The 21,200-nt window shown below is 58.0% G+C and overlaps 1 protein-coding gene and 1 long non-coding RNA gene across 2 annotated transcripts; one reads left to right on the plus strand and one right to left on the minus strand.

Annotated features, from left to right (window-relative positions):
• Nucleotides 1-1,506: 1,506 nt before the first annotated feature.
• LOC121479392 lies at nucleotides 1,507-13,625 on the plus strand. Its single transcript, XM_041734925.1, has 4 exons — nucleotides 1,507-2,396; nucleotides 5,529-5,689; nucleotides 12,739-12,977; nucleotides 13,459-13,625. Exons 1-3 carry the CDS (start codon nucleotides 1,507-1,509, stop codon nucleotides 12,969-12,971), a joined length of 1,284 nt encoding a protein of 427 aa, XP_041590859.1. The 3' UTR covers nucleotides 12,972-12,977; nucleotides 13,459-13,625.
• Nucleotides 13,626-13,628: 3 nt separating this feature from the next.
• Nucleotides 13,629-17,962, minus strand: LOC121485129. Its single transcript, XR_005986211.1, has 2 exons — nucleotides 15,726-17,962; nucleotides 13,629-15,484 (listed from the first exon to the last, which is right to left on the minus strand). It is a non-coding gene; the product is annotated as an uncharacterized LOC121485129 (long non-coding RNA).
• Nucleotides 17,963-21,200: the final 3,238 nt, after the last annotated feature.

Raw genomic sequence — 21,200 nt, forward strand, 5'->3', positions numbered from 1 at the left:
ATCCTCGCAGATCCACACAAACGAGGGTCCGCGGGGGCTTCCTGCAGGCCCGGCGCTCTCTGGCCAGGCTGTGCCCCGTGGCTCCCTGCTTGCCGGGGAGGGGGGTGGCAGAGCAGCGCCCTCCCCTGCCCGCAGCAGAGGCCCCGGGGCCTTCGTCCCGGGGAAGCAGCGGGCTCCCCACCCGGCGCTGGGAGTGGGGCACGGGGTGCCCGCCGCGTCCATGCTCCCTGCGCCGCGCCCTTGCCCGGTGCTCCCCGGCGTCACTGGACGCGGCTTTGCTCCCACCACGTGGCCTGTCGTCTGCGAGGTTCCTGGAGATGTTCTGAGGAGCTCGCTCCACGGAAATGCCTGGCTCCCACGGGCCACCCCGCCCCCGCCGGCCCAGCAGGGCCCCCACCCGGGCCACAAAGGCCTCCGCCCCCCAGGCAGGTGCCCCCCCGCCTGCGGGTCTTGGTCGGGCTGGCTCCCCAGTGGGCTCCGCGGCCAAGCCTGAGGGCAGCTGCCAAGGGAACCCCCGTGGCGGGTCCTGCGTAGGCAGGGGGACGGGGAGCGGCCGTGGCCAGAGCAGGGCCTGGGGGACACGGCACCCCTCGCATCGCTGACGTCCCGACCCACGGAAGCTGCACAGACGCCGCCTGTTTATCCGCCCAGGCCTCCCCCCGGAGTCCTGCTCAGGGCCGGGCATGGGGGTGACGGAGCCTCGTGCACCTGAGGCCCCAGCCGGGAAGCCCTGGGGGAACACGGACGGAGTCTCCGTTGTCCTGGCAGAAAGGGGGCCCGAGAAGGGATGCGCGCCCACGGCACCCCTTTCCCCGCCGCCTTCCAGCTTCAGGTCCGGCGGGTGCCCCCCAGGGGAGCAGGGACAGCCAGCTGCCGGCGGGAAGGGGCGTGGGGGCAAGGGGAGACCCCGGGCAGCTCCCAAGGCTGCGGCGCCCCAACAGAGCTCTGTCCGCTGCGGGGCGCCCCTCTCCCAGGAGCTCCCACTGAGGGGCGTCTCCGTGCTGGAAAATTCCCGGGTCGTTCTCCCGCCAGGGGCTTGGTTCATGGGGGCGGGTGTGCGTGCGTGTGTGGCTGGGGTGGGGGAAAGGGGGTGTTCTCCATACTCCCCATAGCGTATTGCCACACACACCTCTGCACCCTCCCTAGAGGTTCCCCAACCTCAGCTTAGTCCTGAAAGCTGGACACCCCTTCCCTTGAAACCCTAGGAGTAAAGCCCACCCTTAGCCTTTGAAGCTCCCAAAGCCAGAGATAAATGCTGCCAGCAGTGGGGAGCTCGTGGAAAGTCCCTGATGTTGGACTCTGGCCACACATTCAGCAAATATTAACTCAGCACCTTGAGCTCTCCCCAGTCCAATGAATGGAGGGAGGGGCTTCTGTGGGCCCAAGGCTCAGAGATCCCGCATCAAAGGCCAAGGGGAGAGGCCTCTCGGCGTTTCAGGAAAGTCCAAAGTAAGCTCATCTTAGGTGAGCGGAGGCTGCGGTACAGGGCTGGGGTTGCAGGTGCAGATGGAGTGCGGGCAGGCGGTGCGTGTGGTGGAGGTGGTGGACGTGGTGGACGTGGTGGACGGCCCTCCGGGAGAGCATGTGGAGGAGGACAGCCCTCAGGCTCTAGGCTCTAGGCCAGCCCCAGTCCGGAGGCTGCATAGAGGGAGGCCGACGGCTCCACAGGAGCAGAGCATGAAGAAGGCTCCAGAGCAGCCGAGGGCGAAGGAGAAGGCTCCAGAGCAGCCGAGGGCGAAGGAGAAGGCTCCAGAGCAGCCAAGGGCGAAGGAGAAGGCTCCAGAGAAGCCGAGGGTGAAGAAAGCTCCAAAGCAGCACAGGACGACCACGTGGGTGTTGACTGTGGCAATGGTAGTGGTCACAGTGGTGGCGGCAATGCTGTTGAAGAGGACAGTGACCGCAAATGTGAGGATGGCTCAGGACATGGCAGCGGTGACGGTGGCGGCAACAAAGGCAAAGGAGATATTGTCGGAGAAGGTGATGGCGGAGGGGAGGCCTGCGATGAAGGAAGAGAGGACAGTCCCAGTGGAGGGGAACACGGCATGGGCAGTGAAGGCACAGAAGACGGTGGTGACAGATCCAGATATAGTGCAGCAGGGGAAGGCGGTGGTGACAAACGTGGTGGCACAGAAGTTGGTGAACACTTTGGTGGACGGTGTGGCACCTACAAAGGAAGAGAAGATGACGACGGCAGATGCAGAAAAGACGATGGCGGCAAAGGCAAAATCGTGGCTGAGACGGGGTATTGATATGCTCCTGGAGATGGTGATGCAGAAGACAATCGAATGGTTGCTGGACAAAGCGATAGCAGTGGTGGCGGGGATGACAGTGAAGCAGAGAATTGTGGCATCGGCAGTGCTGGTGGTGATGGCAGCGGTGGTGGCCATGGCACTGAGGTGATTGGAGACCAAAAGGCTGGGGCTGGAGGGGGGTGCAAGGAGGGGGGACGCGCTGGGAGGGTTACCTGAGGCGAGGGGAGTGCGGGCCTCCATTGCCTGCAGCTGCGGCCCAGCAGGTGCAGGGCCTGGGTCCCCCCCGGGTCACTGCCCAGCAGGTGCAGGGTCTGGGTCTCCCCCGGGGTCGCGGCCTGGCAGGTGCAGGGCCTGGGTCCCCCCGGGTCACTGCCCAGCAGGTGCAGGGCCTGGGTCTCCCCCGGGGTCGCGGCCCGGCAGGTGCAGGGCCTGGGCACCCACGGGAGAGGCCAGCCCCCGGGGCGTGGTGCCAGGAGACCTACGGGCTGCAGGGCCCGCCCCCCGGCGCCAGGTCTCCAGGGCCCCTATGAAGCCACTGAGGCATGGAGAGGCCGAGTCATGGCCGAGGCAGCACAGGCGGCCTAGCGGGCTGCGACCCCAGGGGCGGGACTCAGGGCGCTGGCACCCAGTGGGGCGTCCGCAGTGGCCGCGTGTGCGTGGGCTCCGGGGGCACCGGCTGTGTGCCCCTCCCGTGTGTGCAGGGCGGCGTCCTAGGAGGATGCGGGTGCCAGCACCAGGCCTGCCCGCCCCGCCAGCCGGAAGTCCCGGGGATGGGGGGATGGTGAAGATTCCCTGGGGGCTGGAAGTTAGCCTTCACGAGAAGACACGGGGAGATGTTGAGAGGTCGCAGGGTGACCTCCCTACGGCTGGGAGGGCAGGGACGGGGCACAGGGAGGAGGCACCTGCTCCCCTAAGGCGCTCCTGCCCGGGCCCGGGAGGGGCCGCGTCCACCGCCCGACACCGGCTGGCTCCCCAGCTCCGCGCAGCCCTGGCCTGTGCCCTGCGCAGCCCTGCTGGGCTCCGGGGGGCCCAGGGGTGCCATCTGCACCACGAGGCCTCCCTAGCCCCTGGCGTTGCTGGGGAGTCATTCAGAGCAGCTGGGAGCTAGGTTCCCTGAGGGACGCTGGCGGGGGGGCTCTCCTGCCCCTTTCCGCGCATTTCCTCGCCGCGCAGTGTGAGTGCGGGTGCGTCCTCCCCACCCGGGAGGGCAGCGCCCGGGCAGCCAGCCCCGCAGCCCATGGTGGGCTCCTCGGGAGCCCGCAGCGGGCAGCTCACCGCAGCCTCCAAGGGCCCACCAGGACTGCCCGCGGTCCCCTGCTCCCCAGCACAGCGGACGGCCAGAAAGCCGGCAGGAGCCGGGTGTGAACGACACAGCGGGGACCCGGAGGACCGCTCGCTCCACGAAGGGACCTACCGTGAAGTGAGACCCGTGGGTTCTCAGTACTCGAAATCCGTTAGTATTTGACACAAAACTCATTTTATTGGCATAGCTGCGCAGCACCTGCGGACTGGGTACACCAAGTCACAGCCCGCGCCCCCTCCTCTCTCAGTGACTCGCGCCAGGTGCAGTCCGGTTGCTGTTAGGACTCCAGTGCGTCACTGTGACCTGTGTGTGCACGGGGCTCGCCCGTCCCGGCGGCTCGCTTCCAGGGTGGAGGAGGGGCCAGGACTCTGTGCCAGGGCTGCAGTGGGGGGAAAGGAGCCCGGGCGCCACGGGTGTCCTGGCAGGTCCGGGACGCAGGGAGCCAGGGCGGGGCAGGCGCACCTGACCTCCTCCAGGCCCTGGAGCACCCTGCGCGGCCTCCACACCCCACGTGGTCAAGCAGACACGTTGGGGGGATGTTGGTGGCACCTTCTGAGCTCGAGGGCAACGTGGCAGGTGGCAGGAGCCCTGGGTCGTGCTCTCCTAGGCTCTTGCTGTCCACAGTGCGGTTAGGACGCCAGCTGGAGGCTTGTGGCAAAGGCAGCAGCTCAGCCCGCATCGTGGCTGTACGTGGCAAGGCGGGCAGGGAGTCCCATGCACGGTGGGGACCCCGGGACCTCAGGAACTGCGGGGGCCAGAGCGCGGGACGCTCTGACCGCTCCTGGGACTGCACAGAAGCCTTGAGCCTGCCCGTGGCCACGTCGCAGCCCCGCAGACTTGTGGTAAGGGCTCCTGGTTCTCTCCCAGGACCGGGAGGGTACCGTCGCCTTAGAGCCTGGTGCTGGAGGACCCTTGGGGGGAAAGATGTCAGCAGACGTTATTGAGCACCAGGGTCTGCCCCCTGCTGAGTCGAGGTCCCTCAGCGATGCTTGAGGACTCAGGTGTCATGGAAGGGAGGGGCCCTTCCCACCTGGGGTCCAGCTGAAGCCGGGGGAGAAGCAGCAGCTCCCGGCCTCTTGGGCTTTACTTCCAGGGCCCGTCAGGTGGCCTGTCAGCGCTGTGCTCCCCACACGCCCCAACTGGGCAGAGCCCACGCTGCCCGTGCCCCGCTTGCCTGCCCGCTTCCCACCCGTGTGGCCAACAGCTTCCTGACCTCAGGGAGCTCCTCAAAGCTCATCGTTGCGAAGGTCCATCTATCTGTCCCGACCTGCAACCCCCCGCATTTCCACGGCTGTGTCACCTGTCACCTCTTGGGTTGTGGCCCTTCCCAGGTCACCTGGCCCTGCCTTCGCAGCCCACATGCGGAGCCCCACTGGCATCAGTGGCGTGTCAGAGGCATGTATGGGTGAGAGAACATCCGTCAGGGCCACCCTGACCCCCGCCGGGTGCCCGCCTCCGATCCCCTCAGACCCTTGGGAGCTCAGCCTGTAGCTGGTGTGTCTCACTTCACACGCAGGACTGGGCGAGTGTGCTCAGGGGCCCAGGGCGGGCACGCGTGGTCCCCGGGTCCAGCGCCTTCCCCTGCCCCATCCCAGGGCCGGGATCGAGGCCGGGGCGTTGTGCCCCCGGCCAGGCCCAGGTCCCGGGGATGCGGGAGCCAGCAGAAGGCCGCGGACACCAGGAGGGTGCACAGGCCTCCGCGGTTGGCCGGGGGGAGCGCGTCCTGGCCTTGCTCCTTCCTGTCATACAGCAGAGGTTAAGCAGAGGGCAGGGAAGACCTTCCGTCCGGTCCGGTTCCATCTGCTTGTTAACTAAGTGCCACCTGCTTCATCCGAGCCAAGGAACGGCCCTCAGGGCCGGGGCCCTCTGTATGCATACGGCCGAGCTGCTGCCGTCCACTCGGCCTCGACACTAGGAGCAATAGCGTTTGGGCAGAAATACTCCGATGCTCATTAACACTCTCCGTTTGAAAGGCTTCATTCCAGGTTCATCAAGGAACCCGTCCAAGAAGAAGGCATCATGATGGTGCTCTGCTCCATCGCTGAGGAGAGGAAGAAAATAGCTAAACAGAAGGGCACAAGGTTTTGGGCTTTCTTTGTAGGTCTGTTCAGAGCCCAACCCAAAGAAGCTGTTGGTAAGTGCAAGCTCCGTGCGGGGCAGCCGCCTCCAGGGCGTCATACAAACAGCCCTTGACACCACAGAGACCCCACGGAAGGGTGACCCGTGTGCGATGCTTTGCGCTGAGGTTGCTTCTGTGACATGGTCTCCGTGGACCTAACTCATCCTATGGGCAACACGGGCTTGAGTGTGAATGTCTCAGGAATCCGGGCATCCTTGCAAATGGCACGTGTCCACGCAGACCCGGGGCGTCTCTCCCCACAGGGACGTGTCCCAGCGTCCGACAGTGGGGCTGTGCTGGGTCCCCGCCGGCCTCCTGGCCCTGGCACCATTACGTGTCCCTGCAGAGGGAGCCGGGGGGAGGCTGGCACGGCCGAGCACCCACGAGCAGAGCCGGGGGGCCCCTCTCCACTTGCTCGTGGGGAGAGACGGCCGGGTCCCGGGTCCGGGAGCAGACGGGCCCAGGCCGGAGCAGCAGCAGCCGTCCAGGTGCAGATGAGCGCACCTGCCGCCGGCTCGAAGCGTCTCTCGGGCGTCGTGGGGGACGTTCAGCAGACCCTGGGAACGGCTGCTTTCCCCTCCCGAGTCCTCCTTCCTCTGCAGCCGAGGGGCAGCCTGGCTGGGGCCGCGTCCCGCCTCGGGGCCCGAGGCCGGCCTGGCTCCGTCCCGGGGAGGAGCGGGTTTCCAGCTGCGTCCACGCCGGGCCTCCTGGGAGGCTGCAGGCTCCCGCCTCCTGGCGGGGCCCACCCAGGCCTGGGCCCCTCTGGCCCCGGCGTCTCCTTTCAGAGAAACCCTTCACTTGGACCGGGCCGTCGAAGCACAGAGCGGTTGGCGGACCGTGCGGAGAACCCCCCAAGCCCCTCAGCCGCTTCCGTTCCCCCCACGTTCCCATCCTGCGTCCTTGTGGTGCATTCGTCACAAGTCAGCAACCAACCCCGACGCGTCACTGTTCTCCGTTCCCGGGCTCGATCGGGACTTTGCTAGTTCTCGCATCAAGGGTCCCTTCCTGTCCCAGACCTTCGGAGGAGGAGGGGCGCCCGGCTCATGGCCCCTTTTCAGGGACACGTGACCTCCACGGGGCCTCCCTGGGGACGCCCGCCGTGACCTCTGGTTCTGGGGGTCCTTGCCAGGTTTGTCCACGTGACCCCAGCGCCTCTCCTGTCCAGGCTCTGCCCTTTCAGGGTCACTAAGTAGCTGCGCCGCATCCATTAACATCTCGTCATGATCTTTAAGAATCATGGGACTTCTTATTTTTAATTAAAATATATTTAGAGATTTTTCAAAGAATGCTGGGCTTCCTCATGTATATTTTTTCATCTTAAGCATTTTTACTATGTTCAATTTAAATTGAATAACTTCCATATAGTATATTGTTAGTTGGGGATCCAGCAGCTTATGTAATACCCACTGCTCATTAAATCGCAGGCCTCCTCACTGTCTATCACTGGGTACTCTCTCCCCTCAACCCCCATCGTCTGCAACTCTCAGCTTGTTTCCTATGATTAAGAGTCTTTTATGGTTTATCTCCCTCTTTGATTCCATCTGATTATTTTTTCCTTTCTTCCCTATGACCCTCCATTCTGCTCCTTAAATTCCACATATCAGTGAGATCATATGATAATTCTTTCTCTGAGTTACCTCGTTCACTTAGCATAATACCTTCTAGTTCCATCCATGTTGTTGCAAATGGCGAGATCTCATTCTTTTTGATGGCCCAGCAGTAGTCCATTGTATATACACAGCACCTCTTCCTTATCCATTCACCTGTGGATGGACACCTGGGCTCTTTCCATAATTTGGCTATTGTGAACATTGCTGCTATAAACATTGGGGTGCAGTTGCCACTGCCAATCACTACATTTGTATCTTTGGGGTAAATACCCAGTAGTGGAATACCTGGGTTGGAAGATAGCTCTGTTTTCAAGATTTTGAGGAACGTCCACAGTTTTCCACGGTGGCTGCACCAGCTTGCATTGTCACCAACATTGTTGAGGGTTCCCCCTTTCTCCACATCTTCACCAACATTTCCTGTTTCCTGACTTGCTAATGCTTGCTATTCTCACTGGTGTGAGGTGTTATCTCATTGCCGTTTTGATTTGTATTTCCCTCATGTGGAAATGAGGAGCATTTTTCCATGCGTCTGTTTTTCATGTGTAGGTCTTCTTTGGAGAAATGTCTGTTCATCTCTTCTGCCCTTATCATGACTGAATTGTTTTTCATGGGTGTTGAGCTTGGTAAGTTCTTGACAGATTTTGGATACTAGCCCTTTATCAATAAACATTTTCAAATATCTTCTCCCATTCTGTAGGCTTTCTTTTGGTTTTGTTGATTGTTTCCTTTGCTGTGCAGAAGCTTTTTATCTTGATGAAGTCCCAATAGCTCATTTTTGCTTTTGTTTCCCTTGTCTTTGGAGACAGGGCAAGGAAGAAGTTGCTGTGGTTGAGGTTAGAGGTTGCTGCCTGTGGTCTCCTCTAGGGTTTTGATGGGTTCCTGTCACACATTGGATCTTTCATCCACTTTGAAGTTTTTTTTTTGTTTTGTTTTTGTTTTTGTATGTAAGAAAAGGGTCCAGTTTAATTATACTGCACGTGGCTGTCCAATTGTTCCAAAACCATTTATTGAAGAGACTGTTCTTTTTCCATTTGATATTCTTTGTTAAAGATGAGTTGACCATAGAGTTGTGCATCCACTTTTGGGTTCTGATCCAACATGTGTCTGCCTTTATGCCAGGGACATACTGTCTTCATGATGACTGACAGCTTTGTAATAAAGCTTGAAGTCAGGCATTGTGATGTCTCCACCTTTGTTTTTCTTTTTCAAAATTCCTGTGGTAATCTGGGGTCTTTTCTGGTTCCATGCAAATTTTAGGATTATTTGTCCGGCTGAATGAAAAAAGTTGATGGTATTTTGATAGGGATTGTATTAAGTGTGTCGATTGCTCTGGGCAGCATAGATATGTTAACAGTATTTGTTCTTCCAATCTATGAGCATGGAATGTTTTTCCACTTCTGCGTGTCTTCCTCAGTATCCTTCATGAGTGTTTTTTTTTTAAATTGAAGTTCACCAACATATAACACCCAGTGCTCATCCCATCAAGTGCCCTCCTCAGTGACCGTCACCCAGTCACCCCAATCCCCCTGCCCACCTCCCATTCCATTACCTCTTTTTTGTTTCCCAGAGTTAGAGGAGTCTCTCATGGTTTGTCTTCCCTCTAATTTTTCCCACTTAGTTCCCCTCCTTTACCCTATAATCCCTTTCACTATTTCTTATATCCCTGTATGAGTGAAAGCATATGATATGGTCCTTCTCTGAGTGACTTTACTCACTCAGCATAATACCCTCCAGTTCCATCCACATCGAAGCAAATGGTGAGTATTCATCCCTTCTAATGGCTGGGTGATATCCCAGTATATCCAGAGACCACAGCTTCTCTATCCATCATCTGTCGATGGACACCGAGGCTCCTTCCACAGTTTGGCTATTGTGGACATTGCTGCTAGAAACATCGGGGTGCAGGTGTCCCGGCGTTTCATTGCATCTGAATCTTTGGGGTAAGTTCCCAGCAGTGCAATTGCTGGGTCGTAGGGCAGGTCTATTTCTAACTCTTTGAGGAACCTCCACACAGTTCTCCAGAGTGGCTGCACCAGTTCACATTCCCACCAACAGTGCAAGAGGGTTCCCCTTTCTCCGCATCCTCTCCAACATTTGTGGTTTCCTGCCTTGTTAATGTTCCCCATTCTCACTGGTGTGAGGTGGGATCTCATTGTGGTTTTGATGTGTATTTCCCTGATGGCCAGTGATGCAGAGCATTTTCTCGTGTGCTTGTTGGCCAAGTCTACGTCTTCTTTGGTGAAATTTCTGTCCATGTCTTCCGCCCATTTCATGATTGGATTTTTTCTTTCTTGGGTGTTGAGTTTAGTAAGTTCTTTATAGATCTTGGATACTAGCCCTTTATATGATAGGTAATTTGCAAATATCTTCATGAGTGTTCTATAGTTTTCTAAGTACAGATCCATTGCCTCTTTGGTTAGGTTTATTCCTAGGTATATTATGGTTTTGGTGCAATTCTTTGAGGGATCAGCTTCCCAAATTCTCTTTCTTCTGTCTCATTGTGAGTGTACAGAAATGCAAAGGATTTCTGTGCATTGATTTCATAAAATGCCACATTGCTATTCCTGTAGGAGTTCTAGCAATTTTGGGGTGGAGTCTTTCGGTTTTTCACAAACTATCATGTCAGTTTGCAGAGATAAGAGCTTGACTTCTTCATTACTAGCTGGATGCCTTTTATTTATTTTTGTGGTCTCATTGCTGAGGCTAGGACTTCTAATACGGTGTTGAACAACATAGATAAGAATCAACATCCCTGTCATGTTCCTGACCTTGGGGGGAAAGCTATGTTTTCCCCCAAGGCGAATGACCATTGCTGTGGTGTTATCATAAATGGAATTTATGATATTGAGGTATGTTCTATCCCCACACCATGGAAAGTTTTCAAGAAAGGATGCTGTACTTTGTCAAATTAATTTTCTGCATCTATTGAGAGGATCCTATGGTTCTAGATCTTTCTTTTTATTAATGTTGTGATGCAAACAGATTGATTGGCAGATGTTGAACCACCCTTGCAGCCCAGGAATAAATCCCACTTGGTTGTGGTGAATAATCCTTTCAATGTACTGTTGGATCTCACTGGTTAGTATCCTGGTGAGAATTTTTGCATCATTGTTCATCAGGGATATTGGTCTATCGGTCTCCCTTCTGGCGGGGTCTTTGGTTTGGCATCAGGTTTTGCTGGCCTCACAGAACAAGCTTGGAAGTTTTCCTTTCATTTCTACTCTTTGAAAAACTTCAGAGGAATACATATTAATTCTTTAAATGTTTGGTACAATTCCCCTAGGAAGCCATCCAGCCCTGGATTCTTGTTTGTTGGGAGATTTTCTATTAATGCTTCAGTTTCCTTGCTGGTTATGGATCTGTTCAGGTTTTCTAGCTCTTCCTGTTTCGGTTTCATTAGTTTCTAAGTTTTCAGGAATGCATCCATTTCTTCCAGATTGCATAATTTGTTGGCGTATACTTACTCATGATATGTTCCTATAATTGTATTTCCTCAGTGTCGGTAGTGATCCCTTTCATTCGTGATTTTATCTACTTGGGTCTTTTTTTTCGTTTTCAGAAGGCAGGCTAGGGGTTCATCCATGTTATCAATCCTTCAAGAACCAGCTCCTAATTGCGCTGATCTGTTTCACTGTTCTTTTGGTTTCTATGTCATTGATTTCTGGTCTTATCTTTATTATTTCTCTTCTCCTGATGTATTTCCTGTTTTTTTCTCCAGTTTCTTTACATGTAATGTTGGGTTGTGTATTTGAGACTTTTCTTGTTTCTTGATAAAGGCTTATATTGTTGTGTACTTCCTCTTCAGACCACCTTTGCTCTATCCTAGATATGTAGAACAGTTGTGTTTTCATTTTCATTTGTTTCCATGAATTTTTTAAACTGTTTATTTTTCTGGTTGACTCATTCATTCTTTAGTAGGATGCTCTTTAATCTCCAAGTATTTGAGTTCCTTCCAAATGTCCTATGGTGATTGATTTGTTTTCAGAGGATTATGGTCTGAAAATATTCAGGGAATATTCCCAATCTTGTGGTACCAGTTGAGACCTGCATTGTGACTCAGTATGTGATTTGTTCGGGAGAATTTTCCATGTGCAGTTGAGAAATGTGTATGCTGTTGCTTTAGGATGACATGCTCTGAGTATATCTATAATGTCCATCCGGTCCAGTGTGTCATTCAAAGCTGTTGTTTCTTTGATGATTCTGCTTAGATGATCTCTCCATTGCTGTGAGTGGGGTGTTAAGAGTACCCTATCGTTATTGTATTATCAACATTTCTTTAATTTTGATATTAATTGGTTTCTATAATTTTCTGCTCCCATGTTATAGGCATCATTTACAATTTTTAGACCCTTTTGCTGCATAAACTCTTTAATTATGACATAGTGTCTTTCTTCATTTCTTGAGTCTTTAAATTCTAATTTGTCTATAGAAGGGTTCCTACTTGAGCTTTCTTTTGATGGCCATTACCATGATAGATGGTCCTCCACTACCTTACACTCAATCTGGAGGGGTCTGGTCTTTGAGTCTAAAATGAGTCTACAATTCCTCTACCATCGTGAAAGCCTTCTCACTGCACTTTTTAATGAAGAAAACTGGCTTCCGTGTGGTAGCCATGGGTAAGCAAGGGGTAGCCACCGTCCTTTAGGCAGGGACCCAGCTCCCGGTCACTCACAGGCTCCCTGAGCCGCCCTCATTCCTGCCTGGCCCCAGAGGGCACCCGAGTGTGATTCCCCCGCCCCAGGGCCCCTTCCTGTAGCAAACCTGCGGCCCACCCGACCAGATACAACCATCCCTCGACCCAAGCCCTTGAGTCCCAAAGTCATGCACCTGAAACTGGATCCTAAATTTACTTTTAAAAATGTTGATTATGCCCCTTTGAGGTCGCGGGAAGAGTAGGAGTTGGGTAACCTACATTGGACGACTATCACTATACACCTCTGGAGAGCTGGCGTGGACAACCACTGCCTCCAGAGTACAGGTCTCCTCTGTCCCCAGGGTCCCTTAACCATGTGCTTTCAGTTGACATTTCCAAAGTTCAGGGACAAAGAGCGTATGATGGGGAAGACCCAGCCCCACCACGGAGATGATTCTCCTTGAAAACGCACTTGCTTCTCAGCTCTCTGCTTTCAGGTGAGAGGGTTCTGTGGGAGGCAGGAAGCCTCCAGGCCCTGGAGAAGATTTTAGTTGGCACAGGTGCGAGGAGACACCTCGTGCTGCACCTGTGAGGGCAGAGCTTAGGGAAGGGCATGGTGGGTGTCAATTATCTGAGCCAAATGGACCGAAGTCCCCGTAAACCTCTGCCCCCCGACTGTGGGTGGAGGGGACATGAGGCCGAGGCTGTGCTGGCCTGCTCAGGAATGTGGCCACTCGTCATGGCACGGGCGTGCTCCCAGCAGGAACCTAGGCCTTTGTGTATGCATAAGGCCCAACTTATTCAACCTTCCTTGTTTTTAGAGGAGGAGGCTTGGAGTCCTTTAGATGCATGGATTAGGAGACTCTCGAAGTCAGTTCTTCAGGCCCTAATGGAGCTGCCACCTGATAAGAAGCAAAAGCTCTTGAATGAATGTAAGGGCATCATCAGGGATCTGAAGTACACAGATGACAAGGAGCTGAACAGACTGGTCATGGGTAGTGAGGACCTGAAGCAGCAGCTGATGTGGAAGCTGAAAAAGTACCTCAACGAATAAAGTTCGGTACGTTGACTAGATGATTCTCCTGACCTACAGCACAGTAGGCCTAATTCATAGGTTCTCCTAATTCATAGGTGATTGGAAGTTGGGGTAAGCCTCACCCATTCATTATTCATGTGTTGGGCTCAACTCTCTGAACCCATGAGACATGAGAGTCCTGGTTCAGAGGTCCCACACTGATGTCCCCTGGAGCCCCTCCCACCCCCTGGCCTGCCTGCCTTTATTCCTGGGAAAGACACTGACCCAACTCCTGACCAGAGTTGAAGCAGATGGAGCAGCCCTTCCTGAGTGAAGTCACCCAGGACCAGCGGGGTCCTGGGGTGCCCTGGGATGGGCTTTGGGCCCAAAAGGGCAGAGCAGACCTCCAGTCCTGTCTAACTCGGGAGGAGAAAACATTTTCCTGGCTCTCCCCTCGCCTCCTGTGCTTTAGTGTTTCCTTCTGTGTCTCCTTTGGAAAATCTTCATTTATTTATTCTTTTAACAGGTAATAAGAGCCTGGTGCAAAACTCGGAAGACTCCAGAGAGGACAGACGGAAAGGCGAGGCTTCCCCCTGCATGCAGCCTACCCCAGCCCCCTCCCCAGAGGCAGCCACTGTGCCCCAGTCTTGGGTATTCCCTCACTCGCCTTGAAATGGTCTTTGGAAACCATAATCATTTCCTTGCACTTGTGTTTACTGATGAAAGCTTAGAAAAATCCAGAAAAGGATCAGGAGACCACTATCAATGTTACCATCCAGAAAACCATCCTTAAAGGAATGTGTGAAACGTTCCTCCGGCTTCAGCACACCTTCTAATACCAGGTGTCGGCATCTCCGACACACTCACATTCTTCCCGTTCAGACGTCTTTGAACATCGTTACCAAGTAACACTAACATCTGTGACGTCGTCCTTTAAAGTGTCTCGTAAATATGCGTCATGGCCGTGGAGCATCCCGGCACTGAGCCCGGTCCCCGGTGTGGTTTTCACTGCTGCAGCGAACATTTTGCGTTAACCTTCCTTCACATCTTGGACTCGGACAGACACTCGTTCAGACACATTCCCCAGAGTAAGACTGCCGGAGCGAAAGTCTGCGCTGTTTCTGAAGGCCTTAAATTCAATCAAAGTTCTTTTGAGACAGGGAGTGTCCGTAAGGTGCCCTCCCCGCCACAGGGTTTGGGGTACACATCTCACTGCATCTGCACCAAGACACAGGAGGATGGTGTATCACAATTCCTTACTAGATGGGGGATTATGGGCATCTTGGTTGGATTCGGTTTTCTTTGCTAGTGGGGGTGACAAGGCCGGGGTGGCCTCCTGCTGGCCCTCTCCCCAGGTGGTGGTGACGCACGCCCCCCAGGCCCAGTGGTTGACTCCCAGCAGAGGGTGAGGGGGTCCCAGCCTGAGCAGAGGGCTGGGTGTGGGCTGGCCCCTACGCTGGCAGGGTGGTGGCCAGGTGGGCAGTGACAACGGGGTGGCTGGAAACAGCTGGGGGCTGCCAGCAGGGCAAAGAGGCAGCCGAGGAGGAGCCTTGGTGGTGGTGGGGGACCCAGTAATTATAGAAAGAAACCACCTGTTTGGGCCGGTTATTAACCTGCTTCGGGTGTGGACATGACAGCGCCGAGCAAGGCTCTTCACAGGCAGACGGTTGTATTTTTAGCTGGAATGAACTCTCTTATTCTTCCGTCTTCTGAGATGTCTGGGTTGGATGTAAACACGACGGAGGTGTGTTGCGATGTGGGGGGGCAGTGAGGCCTGGGGCTCCAGGGTTGGAAGGAGGTGGTCCTCTCCCCATTACTTGTTGAGAGGAGCCATCTAGTGGGCAAGGGGGTGCATCCTCTCTCCTCCCTCCCGCCTCCCTGGGTCACCTGCCACCTGCCAGGCCAGGAGGTGGCTCCTCAAGGATGCCCTGTTAGGACTTCCCCTGGGCTGGGGGGCTCGGGTCTTCCTGAGGTTTGAATAAGCCACGAACACAGCGTCACCATGTGTCCTGCAACGTGTCTGCAGAGAAACCAGAACGTGTCTCGATCCCGAACAATCAACACATGGGAATGAAGACCCGCCAGGACTGGCCTAAACCACCCCGGGAAGGGGGCCGTGGGGAGGTAAATGGCTTTACTGGCCAGAGGAGGCTTCTCGGAAGACTTGCTAACAGCGGGTCAGGAGGCGAAGCTGGGGCCCGGCCGCCTGACTCGCAGCCTCGGGGCAGCCGTGGGGACCCCAGATGCTGGCAGGCAGGGGGAGCCGCAAGGGGTTTCTCTCCACTACTGACGTGGTGGCTGTTTCTTTCATTCGTGGGCGTCTCAGGGACGGCCTTTCCCCGTTCTCCTTTGCAACGAAGCGAAGCCCTGAACGATTAACGGGTGAACATCCATACAAACGACCCAACCCAAACTGGCAGGGCCGTAGGATGACGACGCACACGGAGCGGCGGCGACCACACGTGGGGACACTGTCCTCTGGGAGAGCGACTTGAAGAAGAAAAGCCTCAGGAACCAGGAAGCTGCACACACTTTCCAGCCAACACACTGCACTTCAGGGAGACAGGACGAGACAAGAATCTCAATGGAAACGAGATCAAGATGCCCAGGGCCCTGCTGTTTGGGGCCGCAGGAGAGGAGGGAGCCGCCCCAGGGCCGAGCACCAGGGAGGGAGTCAAGGTGCCTCCTGGGCAGCCTCATCACTGAGTGTAACGCGGAGGAGACGGGGACGGGCCTCTGGGATTCAGATCAGCTGCCTGCACCGCGTGTGCCCCACAGCAACTTCACACTTACGGGCTTGGGGGGAATAAAGAGAAAGACAAACGGGAACTGGTGCTGGGGACCGCTCGGGGTTCCCGGGCAGTGAGAGCCTGGCTCAGAGGAAGCCGCACAGGTGGACCAGGATCTCCGGGTGTGGCACCTCGTGCCCGGGGGGATTCCAGGGTGTAAACACGTGGATTATGCACCTGTCCTGAAACCAAACAAGAACCAGCCTGGCCCCCAGCTCCCGGGGCTGCCTCTCAGGGACCGTCCACCGCCGCCCTGACTGGCCTGGAGGCCCTCCCTCTCGGAGGCCTGGCCCCGCTGGCACGGGAACGGGTCCCGCTCATCCCCAGGCAGGTGGCACAGGCACCTAGGGTTCCGGGCAGGAGGGCCTGCTGAGCCGGGAGCCCTTTGGGATGTGGGGTCTTCTCTCTGGTGTCTCTTTTTTTTTTTTTCCCTCTGGTGTCTCTGCAACAGGACGTAATGCAAGCCACAAGTGTGAGCCCGTCATAAAGGACCACAGAGAGCACAATTCCACGCATAGCAAATGTTCGAATAGACAATCTGTAGAGATTGAAGAGCAATGAATAGGGGTCTGGGGCTGGGGCAGGGCAGAATGTGCTTGAGCGCCCACGGGTGTAGGGTTTCTTTTGGGGTGTTAACAATCCCCTGGAATCAAGTAGTAGGAACGGGTACACGATTCTGTGAATACACCAGGAGTCTCTGAACGGCAAACTTTAACGGATGGATGGATTTTCTGCCATGTGAAATTTATCCCAATACAGCTGTTTAAAAAGCAACTTTTACCTCTCTAGCCACTGCTTCATTTCTGTGTCCCTGTGCAGTGCAGTTCCTCAAATGACTTTGCCAGTTTGGCTTCTGGCTGCTTTCCAGCAGACATTTGGTAGAAAAAATAAAAATAAAATGGTGTTTCGCAAACGCTAATTCACGTGGGAACTGTCGCTGGTTCCTGCTGATATGTTGATACTGGGGCCTCACTCCCGGGTCCTGCATGTGCAACAAGTTCAGATGCTACCTCGGGTCAGTAGATGACAGCAGGAGGTGACTGGTGAAAGATACGGCAAGTCAGGAGCTTGAACGGTTGCTCTAGAAGTCTAAGTAACTCAGTTGAAACTTGTAGGATGGGGGTCCCTGGGAGGCCCACTTGGTGAAGCATCTGCTGTCAGCTCAGGTCGCGATCCCAGTGTCTTAGATTGAGCGCTGCATCAGGCTCCCGGGTAGGAGGAGGGGGAGGAGGGTCTGCTTCTCCCTCCCCCCAGGTCTCGCGTTTTCTTTCTCTCTCTGAAATAAACTCGTAAAACTTAAAAAAGTAAGTCACGTGCTAGAGCTTCCTGGGACGCGGAGGGTTGGAAGTACCACGCTTTGTTAACAGTAAGATGTTTGGAAACAAAGGGGCTTTTCACAGCGCGGGGTCAGTGACCTTGGGGCCGTCGTACAGCACAGTCTGGTAAAGCAGGGAAGGTCTTTGTTCACGCTCAAGACCTAGTCTCAACGTGGTTTCCACCTGTAAAGCTTGCAGGCTCCCGGGTCTCACGTGCTCGGGGGACAGAGCGTGGGTGTCACTGGAGTACGCGTAAGCGAGAGGCCTGCTGTCAGGGCCGAACACTGGGCAACGCGGCTGACGTGGGCCGTGGGAGCTCCGCTGGCCCCGAGCTCCCGAGCGCCGCTGAGCAGGCCGAGCTCCCGCGGTGCAGCACACGGAGGCTGTTGTCCTGCAGCGGTCGCGGGGCCTGGTTCTCCCTCCCCAGGACCGAGGCGAGGAGGCCTGTGTCTCAGGAGCTGCCCCAGCACCGAGCGCGCTTCAAGGGTCCCAGGCGCCAGCGCAGGCGGGGAAGTGGTGCCGCCGCGTCCGCACCCACGGTCCTTGGTCCTGGAGCCTCGCGCGGCCGCGCCCTGGTGCGCGCCTCCGCAGGGTTCATCGTTTTAGACGCTTTATCACGAGAGAGGCAGACGCGGGCCGGGGAGAAGCGGGCTCCCCGGGGACCCCACGCGGGCCTCGATCCCGGGACCCGGGTCGCGCCCCCAGCCCCCCCCCGCGCCCCCAAACCTACGCGTTTCATGTCGTTCTGCTCCCGAACGACCCTTGGGAGTCGCTGTCATCCCGGCGCGCGCGGAGAACCCGCACCAGGGATGCGGACGCCAGCGCCTGCGCGGGCCGGTGGGGGAGGGGCCCGCCGCGTCAGCCCCGCCCCTCCCCCGCCGCGTCAGCCCCGCCCCTCCCCCGCCGCGTCAGCCCCGCCCCTCCCCCGCCGCGTCAGCCCCGCCCCTCCCCCGCCGCGTCAGCCCCGCCCCTCCCCCGCCGCGTCAGCCCCGCCCCTCCCCCGCCGCGTCAGCCCCGCCCCCCCGCCGCGTCAGCCCCGCCCCTCCCCCGCCGCGTCAGCCCCGCCCCTCCCCCGCCGCGTCAGCCCCGCCCCTCCCCCCCCCCTCCCGCAGCGCCGGGCCAGCGCGTCCCGTACCCTTCATCCTCGGGTCCTCCGGGGCCGGGCTGGGGCGGCCCCGCGTCTCGGCCTCCGCGCCCCTCCGACCGCAGGGGGCTCCGCGGGCCTCCCCGGCCCCGGCCCCGTCCCCGCGCCCCTCGGACGCCGCACCCGCAGGCTCCAGCCGGCAGCCGGGCTAGGGCGCGGGGCTCTGACGCGCCGCCTGAGACGTCACTGACGCGCGACCCCGCGGCAGGAGGCCGGCCCCGCCCCCGAGGGCCCCGCGGGTCAGGGCGTGGGAGGCGGGGTCTGCGCGCGGGGCTGGGGGGGGGGGGTGGTGGGGGGCTCAGGGGCGGGTCGTGGGCGGGGGCTGGGGGCGGGTCGTGGGCGGGGCGCTCGGGCGGGCGGGGGCCTCCGAGGAGCGGGCCTTGCTGAGTAGCTGAAGTAGCTGCTGGGGCCTGGAGCGCCCGGGGTGACACCGGGGAGACCCGGGCTTGGGCGGGACAGTGGAGGCTCACGGGTGGGTCCGGCCGCTGACAGCTTCACTGGAGCAGTCGGGCCGCTGTGCTGCGGGGAGATGCAGAGTCGCCGGTTCCGTGGTCGCCGATGCTCCCGTGACAACCCGGCGGACGGCGGGAGCGTGAGGCGCAGGGCTGGGTCTGGGTTCACCTGATTGGATCATCACTTGGTGACGGTGACTGCTGGACCGACTCTTTGCGGCTCGTGGGCCGTGTCAGAGCCCTTCTGGGGAGCGAAGCGCCTGAAGACGTCGCTGGCATCCGGCCCCGCCGCCCTCCGCCACCCAGGAGTCCTCCTTATCATCTTCGCTGGGCAGCCCGGCGGTCCCTGGTCCCTGGTTGGCTTTGGGGAGGGAGGGATGCGCCCTGGTGAGGCTGGAGGGTCCCCTCGGCGGTACCCCAGGGCCTAGGCCTCAAAGCACGGAGCCGCCCGGCAACAGCAGCGCCACGGATAGGGATGCAGCCGCTCAGGCCCTCTCTGCGCCTGCACCTTAACCAGAGCCTCCAGGGACCGGTGTGAGCAGCCCCGACGTAAGGGACGCGGTACAGGATCGTCCTGGATCCCAGTGGCTCCCCGTTCGCTCAGCAGCAGAAGGAGGCGGGGCAGGAAGCCACCTGGGAACTCTGAACCCCATCTCCTTCCTCGTCACCTTTGATGGGATTGGGGCCAATCACTGCCCTTCTCTAGGAATTTGGATGGGGCCGTGTGCACGCGTGTGCGTGTGTGTGAGGTGCACACCTTCTCCCTGGGGCGCCGGATGTAGAACTTACACACCTGAGAGCGGGTCAGGTGCACATCTTTAACCAGCTGCAGGGCCCCGAGCAGGTGGATGTGTCAGGCAGTGGATAGCGCCGGCCTTTAGGGTTCTGTGGCAGCCCCATCCTGAAGCACAAGCTCCTCTCCCACCCTGGGGCTCCGTGAGGTACCCTGCATCCCGGAACGTCCCCGTGAGCCTCGTCTGCCTTGAGTGGGCCGGCTGTGTCAGCTGGGACTTGCGGTGGCAGCAGGGAGCCCGGACGCTGGCTGCCTTCCTCTGGAGAGGACGTCTTGGTTGCTGAGGGCTTTCAGGGGCCCACGGGAGGCAGGTGGCCCCAAAGGAGCCGGGCGGGTGGGCAGCGGAAGACCGAGGCAGGGCACTGCAGGGCGGACAGGCCAGTAAACATAAGCCACGGCCACGGGGAATGGCCCAGGCCGTTCTCACCCTGGGTCTCCCTCCCGAGGCTGTCCAGGGCCGGGGAAGGGGCCGACGGAGCTGCCCTGGCTCGCGGGCCCCTCTCAGATCCCCCGCCACGGATCTGCACACAGCGAGGGCGTAGTCAGTCCCCAAGGGAATATGGTGATGAAGGAAGAACGGCTGCTGGGCAGCCCCGACGTGCACGGCTCTGAGTCCCGGTCGAGGCAACTAGTTTGAGGGTGATTCTGCAAAGCTGGCAGGAGGGAGCAGAGAGCGAGCCCAGAAGGAGGAAAAGACGGTAAAGGGCTCTGTCTAGGTCACCTGTGTGGGCGACGGGACTCGGTGTCCTGAGGCAGGCCGAGCGCCTTTGACATGACCCACCAGGGATGGGAGAGGCATGCCCAGGGGACCCCCGGGCCTCACCCGAACTCCTGCGCCGCCCCTGTGCCTGCGCCACACTGAACAGGCTCTGAGGCTTAGCAGAGGCCCTGGCAGAAGAGCAGAGGACACGGACCGGGCCCCTGGGACGGGCCCTTGGGCACCACCTGGGAGCAGAGGACACGGACAGGGCCCCTGGGACGGGTCCTTGGGTGTCACCTGGGAGCAGAGGACATGGACTGGGCCCCTGGGACGGGTCCTTGGGCGCCACCTGGGAGCAGAGGACATGGACTGGGCCCCTGGGACGGGTCCTTGGGCGCCACCTGGGAGCAGAGGACACGGACAGGGCCCCTGGGACGGGTCCTTGGGTGTCACCTGGGAGCAGAGGACACAGACCGGGCCCCTGGGACGGGCCCTTGGGCGCCACCTGGGAGCAGAGGACACGGACCGGGCCCCTGGGACGGGCCCTTGGGTGTCACCTGGGAGCGCCCACCGGCGCTGGGTCAGTCCGAGAAGGCCGAGGGGAGGGCCTGCGTGGTGCAGAGCATCTTTCCGGTCATGACGCACTGATCGTGTTTAAATGCCCCCAGTAACCTAGATGCGGGGACGGAGTCGATGACCCCAAACGGGACTGATGCAGTGAGTACCTCAAAACACGCCACGCCAACCATGTCGTGAAAATTTCCCTTTCGGTCTTGACCAATGGCGTGAGTCGGGCACTTGGGAACCTTACTCGTAGGACCGAGCAAGGACAAAGGCTCTGGTCTTCCTCTCCGGCCTGTGGGCGCCTTTGCACGGCCTCTTCTACGGAGCACGCACCGGTAGGAGGCCAAACGCCTACGTCTGTTCAATAAATAAAAACCAATTGCTGACATATCTGCTGTGTTTAGGGCATTTTTCTTCGTCCCTGCCTCATACAACGGAGGGGGAAACGGCAAGTTCCTCATTTATTTGACTGATTTTAGTTTTTAACAGGTCAGCCAGCGCAGGGCTTTG

This window comes from Vulpes lagopus, chromosome 2 (genome assembly GCF_018345385.1).
Source record: "Vulpes lagopus strain Blue_001 chromosome 2, ASM1834538v1, whole genome shotgun sequence".
NCBI lineage: Eukaryota > Metazoa > Chordata > Mammalia > Carnivora > Canidae > Vulpes > Vulpes lagopus.